The 12185-nt window shown below is 43.0% G+C and overlaps 1 protein-coding gene across 1 annotated transcript in view; it reads right to left on the bottom strand.

Moving 5' to 3' along the window:
- Nucleotides 1–4166: 4166 nt before the first annotated feature.
- Nucleotides 4167–12185, bottom strand: part of GJA8 (gap junction protein alpha 8) — a 38047-nt gene continuing 30028 nt past the window's right edge. Inside the window, exon 2 of the mRNA XM_072360759.1 lies at nucleotides 4167–5379. Coding sequence (XP_072216860.1) covers nucleotides 4167–5369 — 1203 coding nt within the window. The 5' untranslated portion in view covers nucleotides 5370–5379. The remainder of the gene's footprint in view (nucleotides 5380–12185) is intronic.

The following is a 12185-nucleotide window of genomic DNA, read 5'->3' as shown; positions in this document are numbered from 1 at the left end:
ACAAAGAGATGCTACCTTAGTGGTGGTCAGCCCTTAAATGGGATCTAGGAGAGGTGGAGTCAAGGGGCTCCACTCCTTCCAGGAGCATAGCTGAATTACCTTCACCTGTGCTCCCGCAGATGACTCATCACTTTTCCCCAGATGGTTAATCAGAGGTTCAGGCTGTGATCAACAGTTTCCCTCACAGTGGCAAACCCACATCCGCATTAATGATGTCAGTGCAATGCAGTGTTTAGATTTTCACCCTACTCCCCTTTTGGTCAAAGAGTCATATGTTAACCAAGTTGGATGTTCTGGCAGGAAATAACAAGGATACAATGCATTTCAGCAGTGCTTTTCATCAGATCATTCCTACTTTCTTTACAAACAGAATTAAGGAAGCCTCACAACATCCCTGTGAGGTAGGTGGAAATTCTTACACCCATTTTACAGGTGGAAAAAAAACAGGTACCAAGAGGTAAAGTGATTATCACAGCAAGTCAGTATCAGAGCTGGAAATAAATCTAAGATCATTATCCTAGGTCCACTGCTCTAGACACTAGAGAACACCAACTCCCACATGCTAATATCAGCTAAGACACTACCTTTCTCTTCTATTTTAACCTCTTTTGGTGAATTTGACACTTGCACCCTAAGCTCCTTGCAGAGAGCCATGTGATCAGTTAATCATTTATTTGCACAGGGAGCCAAGGGAGTACTACACACCTTTAAATGATCCAAGCATGGCTCTAATTGTCCAGTGTCCACTTCCCGAGATAATTTTCCTTGTTCTTTATGTTTATTTTTATATATGTGTTTTGGTTGTGGTTTTTTTTTTGTTGTTGTTTTTTTGTTTGTTTGTTTGTTTTGTTTTGTTTTTTAATTAAATACACTGAATCCACAGCTCTGAGGCTGTTATGTAACTTCATTAGGAGTTTCCTGAATAAATGATTAAATTTGTCTCACTGAGGGGGGAATAAAACACATTTAAAGGCTATCACATCCAGAAATAATCCTTTGCTCATCTGTAGGGCCTTCCTTCCCAGGACCTCCCATCCTACTACTAACAAAATATATTGAGCCTCACATAGTCTTTGTGAGGTAGAAAATGATTCCCAATCGTACAAGAGGGAAGAATGACTTGCTGATGGTCCCAACAGTGACTTCACTGCAGAGATGAGGCTGAATACCATACAACCTGACTGTGAGCTCCCTGCCCAGTTAGCTGAAAAGCGCTGCCTTGGTGCCATGGCTCATGCTTTGGAGGCTTTAACAGCTTGGCAGGGTACTTGAAAACCGGCTTGAAAAAGAATCAACAAGCAGTTGACAGGATACAGGAGGAAAACATTAACTTCATTCATTGCACTGTCATGACCTGGAGGAAGAAGTGAGCTTTCCTGCAGCAGCAGTGAAGGAACAACACAGCATCTGTTCAGGATGTTGCATGTACTGTACTCTACCGAGACACTCCAGTGAAAAAGAATGACATACTCAGCATCTTAAAATTGAAGACTGGATTGTCCGACATCCATATTATGAACCACGGACCTCTAATTCATGAGCAGTTATCTTTAAGTAGTCCAATGATCTAATGAAGGTGTGCATTGCAGAGATCAGGAGTGGGGATGGTCATCAAAATGCTTTGTAAAAGGACTTGTCGAGTAATTAGTAGTAAGCGAGGATGGGAGGTGATTCATCTAGTCCAGTACATTGGTATGTGGAAGGGTCAGATGCTCTCAGTAAGGTGGAAGGTACCTCACACTGAACAGTTACAGATATTTTTTTTCACCTGCAGGGAAGGCTTTTTCCAGTTTGAGTGAACTCTGCTGTGCTTCAGACTATTAACACTCTACTATATCTTCTCTGTGAAGGAAAAAAGTCATACATCCCATATAGTATAAACGTGCTGGGTTTGTTATTCATCTAAATGTTCGCTCTTTCTTGGGTTCTAGTGGAGTATTGGAGTTTTCCTGTTGAAGACTTCTTTCCTTGTTTTTCTTTTGCTGCCTGCCTTTCATTGGTGCTAACTCTTCTCCTGTTTCTTTGTTGAGAGAATGGGTAGATGGTAGCCTCCAAATTCTCCCACCGCATTTTCCTTCACGTATCTTGCTTTGTCATATTCTTTCTCACAGCTGAGGAGGTACCTTCCAGTCTTCCTTCACAAGGAACTGTTTCTTAAAACCCTAACAGCCTTTGTCAAGGGTTCAAAGATTATGTTAACAGGCTGCAAACCGTGGGAAAATACACAGGCCCAAGAGGAGCAAAAGGATTAATAGTGTAAAAAAAAATATATACGTGGCAATCCCAACACACCCTACAAACTTTATACATATGTACAGCTTACTTCACGCATCAGTGAAGTCCAGCCAACTTTGTGCCAGACCACGGAGGTTGCAAAACAAGGCACATGAAGTCTACCAAGCAGGTTAATCAGCGACAGAGCTGAGTGTACCTGTGGTTGCCTGGGCTGGGGTGTAGGACGACAGGATTGAGGGTATGAGCCCAAGCCTAGGACATCTATCTCAGACACCCAGCTAACTTCAATGGGCTTTGGGTCAGCCCTGCTACAATGGGAGATGGCACGGGGTCTTTTCTAGCTAATGGCAGGACGAGTTATATGCATTATGCCAAAGACTGCTTTTTTTCCTGATCTGGATTAGAGCCTGCCCTGGGAACAATGGAACGGGCTGCAGCCCAGCAGAAAGAATTCGCTGAGCTGGCAGGGTCTGAGGTTTGCAGAGCAGAGCAGATGAGAGTGCATACCTGCACTTTTCTGGCATAAGGCTCAGTTTTAGAGGGGACGTAGCTATTAACCTGAAGCTTTAAATGCATAGCTGCACTGTCCCAGCCCGAAGGCACTACTGCAGTCCTGAAGGTTGAAATCCACAGACATTTAAACGAGCACGTGTTTTTCTGCCTTTTGTAACTAAAAGGATTTACCGAGGCTCTGAGAGTTCTGCACAGATCTGTTGGCACAAAAGATCTAAAAGATATAAGCTAAGATGCTACCATTCTCTCCTACTCTAGAAGATCTTTTGAAAGGCCTTGTTTTCTTTGAGACTTTGGCATTTAATAGCGAAGTAGGCCACTGGATGGCTCCCGCCTGTCAAATTAAAAACAAAGGATGTCAGAATTATCATATCAGACTTTTCAAACCTGAACAACCAGTTTTGTTTCAAAGTCACGTCGTTACCTGTGGTTTAGATTCACAGGTGCCTTCAGGGTGCTGTACCTGAGATTTGCTGAGTGCCTGTAAGTCTTGGGGCTCCAGGAACTGAGCACATATCAGGATCATGCTGTGAAGGCTTGTTTTTGGTTTCATGCTCTGGGAACTGTAGCTGTTCCTTCTTTCACAGAAACCCTTCCACACTTGCTTTGCTAAATTGAGTTTCAGATCTTTTAAGTCACAGGATTATAAGTAAAAAATATCACTTGATTTTTTTCTTCCCAGTGCTCTGAAGTGCTCAGCTTGGAGCTGGATAACTCTCTTGGGAACAAATAATCCGTCTGTGAGCATCTGCTAAGTCCTAGAAGAGAGCTAGAGTTAACCTTGCCCACTGTCAATGTCACTTAAAGAGCAAAAATATTTTTGACAAAGGGAAAATAAAGTATTTTTACCTAACTCAAATTTACATTCACAAAGAAATCGTAGATATTTTTGGTCTTTGCTTTCTCAATAAAGAGGGGAAATAGTGCTTACTGTTTTAGTGTGCCAATGCTAAACACAGTGAAGGGGAGATCTGCTCAGCACGCCATAGGTGAAAACAGAAAAAGAAATACTAGATACGGTTGTTTATGAGCCTTCCCCTTAGATGGCTCATGAGACAGATCCTCCCCACGTTCCTAAAGAAATGTGGAACACAAAGCTTCCAGTAAGTACATTCACAGTGGTGACATTTGGGTTTCACTGCCACGTTAGGTTTTAAAACACATCAGTTATGTAGACAATGTAGATATTACTGTAAGAAATGAGCTGGCATGTGGAAACGGAAAATGTTCCTTTTCAAATGGACATATAGGGCAAATAAGGCACAGTTACCACAATATTACCTTTCCAGTCGAGAATCTCAAGATGAAATAATATTTAAACGATCATTTTAGCACTTTGCTTAAAATTCTTCTGATTCTTTCTCTTTTCTTTTCTGTTTCTTCTTTTCCTTTTCATATTCTCCTCATATCCTGCATCCTCATACAGTCAAATCATCTGACCTGGCCCGGCTGCTGGCTTTACTTAGCCTGCTGAGGGATCTCACATCAGTGGCTAGCTCTGCAGGTGCTGAAGGCCCTTCCACTTCATCGCTCACTGCCTCCTCCTCTGCTTTCTTCACCCCTGGCTCTTCCTGAGGTGCTGGCTGCTCCTCTTCTAGTTCCTCTTCTTCCTCTGCTCTGACCTTTTCCTCTTCTGGTTCCTTCGCTTGTGCGTACGATGGTAGCCTCTCATCAAATGCCCTGGAGAGATCTTCCAATGGCCCCATCCCGATCTTCTCCTCAAACTCATTGAAGGCTGATGGAAGGGGACTGGGCTCAACCCCTACTTCCGTGAGAGGGAAATAGTGGGACACTGGCTTTTCTTCTTCTAGCAGCTTGTAGCCTTTGGCCTTTGGGATGGAGGACACTGCAATAGCATGGAGGGGCTTCTCTGGCACCTCCCCCATTGGCTCCTCTGCTGGTCTTCTCAGAGCCCTCCGGATCCTTTTCAGGATCAAGTGACTGATCTCCACCAGGTTGAGAAAGAGGGACACAGAAGCCACCACGAGCATGAACATAATAAAGATGGTCTTCTCTGTAGGCCTGGAGACAAAACAGTCCACTAGGTTGGGACAGGGCCACCTCCCACAGCGGTAAAGGGGGAGAATGCGGAAGCCATACAGGAAATACTGGCCAACTATGAATCCCACTTCAAAGAGAGTTTTGAAAATGATGTGGAAGATGTAGGTTCTCAGGAGGGTCCCCTCCAGGCGAAACTTCTTGGTCCCATCCGGGTTGTTGCCCTTGTTTTGATTTGGAGCTAGGGGTAGCTTCTCTTCATCCACCTCAGCTTGCTGACGCCTCTCAGCTTCCTCCCTCTCTTTCCTCTTCTCCTCCATGCGGACGTGGTGCACAGCATGCCCAAAGTACACTAGCGAAGGCGTGGATACAAAAATGATCTGTAGGACCCAGAGCCGGATGTGGGAGATGGGGAAGGCTTCATCATAGCAGACGTTCTCACAACCAGGTTGCTGGGTGTTGCACACAAAGTCTGACTGTTCATCTCCCCATACTAGTTCAGCAGCTGTTCCCAGAATCAGGATGCGGAAAATGAAGAGCACAGTGAGCCAAACTCTCCCGATGACAGTGGACTGCTCATTCACCTGCTCTAAAATGTTCCCCAAGAAACTCCAGTCACCCATTGCTTACTGTCTAAGGAAAGAAAAAAGAAAGAGAATGACCACAAATTATGCTAAATTTAAAAGATGTCATGTTTTCCCACTGATGCTTGTTGCTACTTTCAATTAGTATTTCTCTAATACGCTTTGAGAGCAGAAAGAAGATGATTGCTTGCTTCTTTGCTCAGATTGCAATGATTTATTAACAAGAGATGGGCTGGAAAGCCAGAGCAAACTGCTTGCCAAAATCATTCTTCCCTGGCTCTAAATGAGCAATTACTTTTGAGCCAAGGAGTGTATTTAACTCCTTTTCCAGATAGTAGTCTTCTGTGGTCTCTTGTAAGCTCTGCTGTGTGTGCCTGCTTAGATTTTATACACATACAAACACTTGCCAGCAGTATAATAGAACAGATTTATCAGCATGCAGAGCTGCAGTGGTTAGAATGAGTTCCTCATCAGAACTATGCAGGGATCAAATAGATCTTGAATTGGTGCCCATCTTGCATGTATACAAACATGGGCTTTCTACAGTTGCGTATATTAAGTCTACATTAGAAATCACCGTGTTAGGTAATACCAGCAATAGTAACACCATTACTATGTCAGTAATACTTTGTAAGATTAATAACTACCATGTGTACTAGTTTTTCTATGCAATAAAATTATTTCCTGTTATAGGAGTTATTGTATCCAATTCTGAAGTCAGTTGCCTCATTGACATTGGAATCAACCTGGAGAGATACATGAAGGTCTGTCACTGGGACCTCAAACACTAGTTTCTCTCTAAAACATCAGTGCTGCTATCTCAGGCTAACACAGAGCTATAAGCCAGCTGTAGATATCCTATTGGGAAGCTAATAAAGTAGTTAATTGTCAAGTACTGCAGGTCAAACATTACAACTCTTAATATTTTTGCATGATAGGAGATTATTCCTGGCCAGGACCTCATCCTGCATATCCAAAACTTCCCAATGTATAACGTCAGGTACAGGAAAAAAGAGAAGAGGAAACTTGTTTGGGACTGGCTAATTTAACATACTGCAGCAGTATGAAGACTCTGAGGAATGTGGAATATTACAGAGATCCAACAAGATTAACTCATGGACAATATCAAGAGAAGCAGGTAACTTTATTCATAAAATAGCTGGGATCTAAATAGCAGGGATCTAAAAGTTCATTTCTTAGATGCTACCTCCAGCTATAGTTTTCTAGATGTGGACGCACATATACAGCTGCTGGGAGAATGTACAGTCATCAGCATGGAAATATGAGTATCTCAACTTCCCTTCTTCCTTCAAATAGCACTGGGATATATTTATAATGCCATATGTTATGACACACCAGTGCATATCAGTCTGTTTCAAATACCGTGTGTACATATTCACACATAGATGAACACACAAAATATTGAGAGCTCTGAGTCTGGGGAATGTTACAAATTTTCAACCAAAAAAAATCCTTGTAATGTGATTTCTCAGAAACAAGTTGGACTCATAATTGTCATCTTCAAACACTGTAAAATGTTAAGCCCAGACATCTATGTTGGAAAATAAAGAGTAGAATGCAGCCCTTCCGTTTGCACAAACTCCTTGCATGCAGAAGTGGCAGACGTATAATTTAATCACCGAAGAAAATTGCTACTTTGTCAGTCATTAAAGTTGTGTAAAGGAGTGTGTTAATGTCAGCACTTACGTTAACAAGTCTAGCAGAAGATTATGCTGTTTACATACACCATCTAAACTGATTTAAACATTCTCTTTCAGCAAATTCACAGAACAAAATATACCAGCCATTACCCAATCATGTGCAACTTTGTAGAAACCATAACAATATACAGTATTAGCTCCACTGTCCCCCAAACACCGCAGTTTACTACATCCCTTCCTTTCTTTCTGAGTCACGCTGGTACCCACAGCTCATCATTGCTATTGCAGTATGGAAGAGTGACATTCTACACATGATAAACCTTATCACACAGAAAACTCGCTGTAAAAGAGAAACACGTTTCCTAACTCCACCAGATGCTCCACTTGCAGCTTTCTACCTCTGACAAAACTCTTTCTGTGGTCACTTCTGAACTAGTCGCATCCTTCAAAACTCTGTCACGACCACTCTATTTTCTACAGGAGAGGTAGTCCAGGGTTGCTCACTGGGTTCTTCAGCTGCAAGGAACAATTTTGAGTGGACTGGAGAAGAGTAGTACAGCCAATTCAAACTTCACTTGCAATCACAGCTCTTCCAGTCTCAAAAAAGAAAAGAAAAAAGACAAAAGCAATGAATTTAGGCAGTCCCCTCTTCCCTTATATTGCCTGTCATGAGGAAAAGAGGAGACTGCCTAAGCTCACTCAGAGTTGACAGACTAATTATGTCGCTAACTTGCATGGGCTTACGACAAACCCCCACCCAGCAGTTCCAGATGCTGCAATCTGAACACGCTGCCAGCAAGAAAGACACTAAAGGTTAAGGACGTTTAGCAAGCAACTTGCCACTGGGAAAGGTTCCACCGAAGAATTGTTGTCCCCCTCCTCTCTTGGCACTCTGCAGTGAAGAGTGAACTTTTGTCTCTCTCCTTCCCTACACTAAAAGTCCCAATCTTGTCGCACGACTGAACAGATATGACTGAATTGGCTCTGATGGAGGGTTTTAGTTGCCGTGCAATACTTAAGCTCCGAGCCAGACGGCTTTATGAAGTGAGTGACAGTTGGTGACGTGGGGAACAATAGAGAGAAAAAAATAGAGAAAAAGAGGCAGAGACACAGAGAGGAGAATCCACTGAACATGAAAAAGCAGAGGGGGGAGAAGGGCAGGCAGCGGGCAGTGAAAACCCAATGCATGCATAAAGGGGAGTTTGCGTGGTTAAGAGGGGACTGGAGCATCTCTGCTGATCTGCTGTCCTTCAGCACAGCATTGTGTGCCTCCACTTGCTAGTCTTTAAACATCATGGTGTGAGAGGTGAAAAGGGAGCATCCATATCCCCAATGGTGACAGAACTGATTAAACTAATTTGCTACTTACACCCAGCTCCAACAATTGAGTCTCGCTGCTGATTTCCAGCACTGGTGGCCACTGGAGCATCACATCTGTATTTTATGCTCTTAGATACTTTGGTCTGGTCTTTGACATCTCTCAGCAGGAAAAATAAGCAATATAGGAAAGCTAGATCATCACTCAGTATTAACCAAAGCTGAGAAAGACTTGTTTTATGACCTAGACTTCCAGTGTCTCTGTTCTGCTTAATTTACCCTCTAAATGTATTTTGTGCATACATCAAAAATGTCCAAAACAAACTGTTTTGTTAAGGAGTGTAGCCAAATTCCAGCAGTCCAGCAAACAGGAACGTTACCTCAGGCACAGCCATGTGCAAAAATGCTGGAGAGGCCACAGAAGAGGATAATCTCATGCTCAGTAATGCATCCACAATACAACTAACTGCACAAAGTTTTGCTTGTGAGGCAAAGTATATTTTGCTTATGACAAGTATTTATCGCTTTATTCTGAGGAGCTGTGTTGTTAGTTCTTCCATATGAATTGCTCAGAACATGCTCTTGGAGCTCCCAGCTTTGAAGAACAAGATGATTATGGGAAGCAAGATATGCTAAGCAATGATAGCAGTACCAGGCTTATAAAGCGACTAATCAGCAAGTGGCTCTCTGTCTTTACACAAAAGCATCGCTGAAATTAATTCCCCAGAACAGCTCTGGGAGATTCTCTGTTTCTAGAAAAGCCATCATTTGAAAGAGATGGCATAATTTGAGGGCCACAACATTTTGTATCTTCAAGCCAGTCGTTTGAGGTCTCTCTTCAACATTTCTGGGCATTTGTGCGCAAGGAAATGCAAAGCCTTACTTTAACAGTAGTTTTCCCAAACAGCTTTAAACTGAGTTGCACAGTACCTCTATCCAAAGCACAACTTGAGGCAGAAAGAATGTTTCTCAGACTGGATTTCAGTGAGCTAGAGGATAAACGAGGGATGGAAAATAAGAAAATCTTACAAGAGGGACCACTTTAGAGAGACGAAAGAAAATCAATCTCTATGCATAAAGTTGGAATGAAGGTCATATTCTGAACACCTTAATAAATCACTCCCTTAATAAAGAAATAGTAGAGATCTGGCACGTGACATTTTTCAGTCTGTGCTATATAAAGCATTGGAAGAGGATTCCTGGCAAGAGGACGCACAGAGGAGATGATATGGGGCCCAAGAACATGCAGTGATTAAGAACAGGCTCAGTTTGTTTAATGGGAGGAATAAAGATGGTAAGAAAGAGTAAGGAATTCCTTTCTTGCTTTGTTTTGCTATACACTGCTGAGATAAGCTAGGTAAGGTATGTCAGTGACTAGTCATCTCTGCCACCATCATACTCTCTTTGTGGAGCAGTTAAATACAGAGGACTAACTAATACAACCTGTGGCTAACATCTTTAAAGAGTGCCCTCAAACTGCTGTATCACAGAGACCAAATGGTTCAGAAGTTAAACTGCCTGTCTCCTTTCAGACTAAAACTGTCCTTTTGAAAAACAGCTCTGGCTGACTGTGTATATCCCTTTCCTTGGCCCTATCTCTGATAAAATGAGCCAAAACCCAAATCTGGTATGTAACTACATGGCTACAGTCCATCTTTAAATTACATCCAGCTACTGTCAGATACATTCCCCATTAACCTCCTATACTCCATCTGCAAACACAATCCAAATATCAAACGCTGGCAAGTTGCAGAACAGTTTCCAAGATGCAGATGATGCAGAATTCACAGAATCACAGAACTGTAGGTGTTGGGAAGAATCTCTAGAGATCATCGAGTCCAACCCCCCTGCTAAAGCAGTTCCTTACAGTAAGTCATAAAGAAGAGCATCCAGATGAGTTGCAAGTATCTCCAGAGAAGGAGTCTCCACCACCCTTCTGGGCAGCCTGTTCCAGAGCAGTGATATCCAAGTCACTCATCTTTGGATACATGTAACTTCTTTTTGAATTATCTGAGTGTATTTTTTGCTGTCATTACAGTGCAGAACCTTTAATACGGGAACTGTGAGCTTGCTGGACATTGGTGGTTTGGGAAAAAAACACATGATGCCTTTAATTGGTTTCCTGAAAAAAGGCAATGCTGTGCTCTGGACCAGGTTCTCCAGCTAACTAGGGCCTCCTCCCCATGCACAAGTACAGAAAGTAGTCCAAGCAATGATGGCAAATGAGGAATTCCTGTTGTACTGGTACTGCACAAGGAAGTGGTTGAGATGGTGATGGAGGGGAAAAGATAGAACATGAAGAACAAGAAGAGCACTTGTCAACCATCAGGGAAGTGCTGGAAATCAGGACTGCTTTTGCAACACAAAAGATGTGTCTGTGAAAGAAAGGGGTAAAGACCATTATACCAAAGGCCTACAAAGAAGACTGGACTCAGAGAGCATGGAACGTCTCGGTGAGTCTACACAAGATCTGCAACAGTGACAGCATCCAACCAATAATGGTACACACTTCCAACCTGCATACCTGGCCCATTTTTTTATGCTTTCATTAAGCAATCTGTAGGATTGCTGAGGACACACACCTCTAAATAACAGTGCCAGAGAGTCATGGCTACTGTAAATAATACTGTTACTAGGAATTCTTCTTGCCTTGAAAAGAACGGTGGAGATCTCCTGCACTTTTAAGACTGTACTTTCTTCAGAAAGAAGTTTGCTTCATTGAGGACAGTGCACAGCAAGCTCACTACCTTGGACTTCAGGAGAGCAGACTTTGGCCTCTTCAGGGATCTGCTTGATAGTGTTCCATGAGATAAAGCCCTGGGGGTAAAACAGGCCCAAATCCAAAAAGGAAGCCTACAAAGGGTGGAAGCAAGGAGAGGTAGCCTGGTAGGAATATGGAGAAATTCTCTGAGCAGCCAGAGATCAGGCTGGGAAAACTAAAGCACGGATGGGATTAAATCTGGCCAGGACATCAAAGACAACAGAAGGACTTCTGTAAGGACATCAGTGATAAAAAGGAGGACAAGAAAAAATGTGGGCCTTCTCCAGAAGGAAACAGGAGACCTGGTTATCTGAGATATGGAGAAGGCTGAGGTATTCACCAGCTTTGTGCCTCAATCTTCATCAGCAAGCGCCCTCACCACACTGTCCACGTCACAGAAGGCAAAGGCAAGGGACTGGGAAACTGAAGAACTGACCACTATAGGAGAAGAACAATTTGAGACCATCTAAGGAACCTGAAGTTACACAAGTCCAAGAGACCAGATGAGATGAATCCACGGGTCGTGAGAGAACTGGCAGATGAAGTTGCTGAGCCACTATCTGAGAAGTCATGTCAGTCTGGCAAAGTTCCCACTGGAAAAGCGAAGTGTAATGTCATTTTTTAAAAAGGGAAAAAATGAAAAACACAAGGAGCTAGAGGCCAGTCAGTCTCATATCTCTGCCTGGCGAGATCATGGAGCACATCCTCCTGGAAACTATGCTAAGGGAAATGGAGGACAGAGAGGTGACAGGTGACAGCCCACTTAGCTTCACTAAGTACAAGTAGTGCCTGACAAATTTGGTGGTCTTCTACAACTCGGCTACAGTGTTAGCAGATATAGGAAGAGCAACTAATGCAATCTACCTGGACTTGTACAAAGCATTTTACACAGTCAAGCATGTCATCCTTATCTCTAAACAGGAGATTTTGGTTAGATATTAGGAGGAAATTATTTGTTCGGAGAATGATGAGGCATAGATAGCTCATAAAATCAGTGGGTGCCCCATCCCTGGAGGTGTTCAATGCCAGGTTGGATGGACTCTGGGCAGCCTGAGCTGGTGGGAGGCAGTCCTGCCCATGGCAGGGGGTTGGGGCTGGGTGGGCTTTGAGGTCCCT

The sequence above is a fragment of the Excalfactoria chinensis genome, chromosome 1, assembly GCF_039878825.1.
Source record: "Excalfactoria chinensis isolate bCotChi1 chromosome 1, bCotChi1.hap2, whole genome shotgun sequence".
NCBI lineage: Eukaryota > Metazoa > Chordata > Aves > Galliformes > Phasianidae > Excalfactoria > Excalfactoria chinensis.
This window is presented reverse-complemented; position numbering and strand designations above follow the sequence as displayed.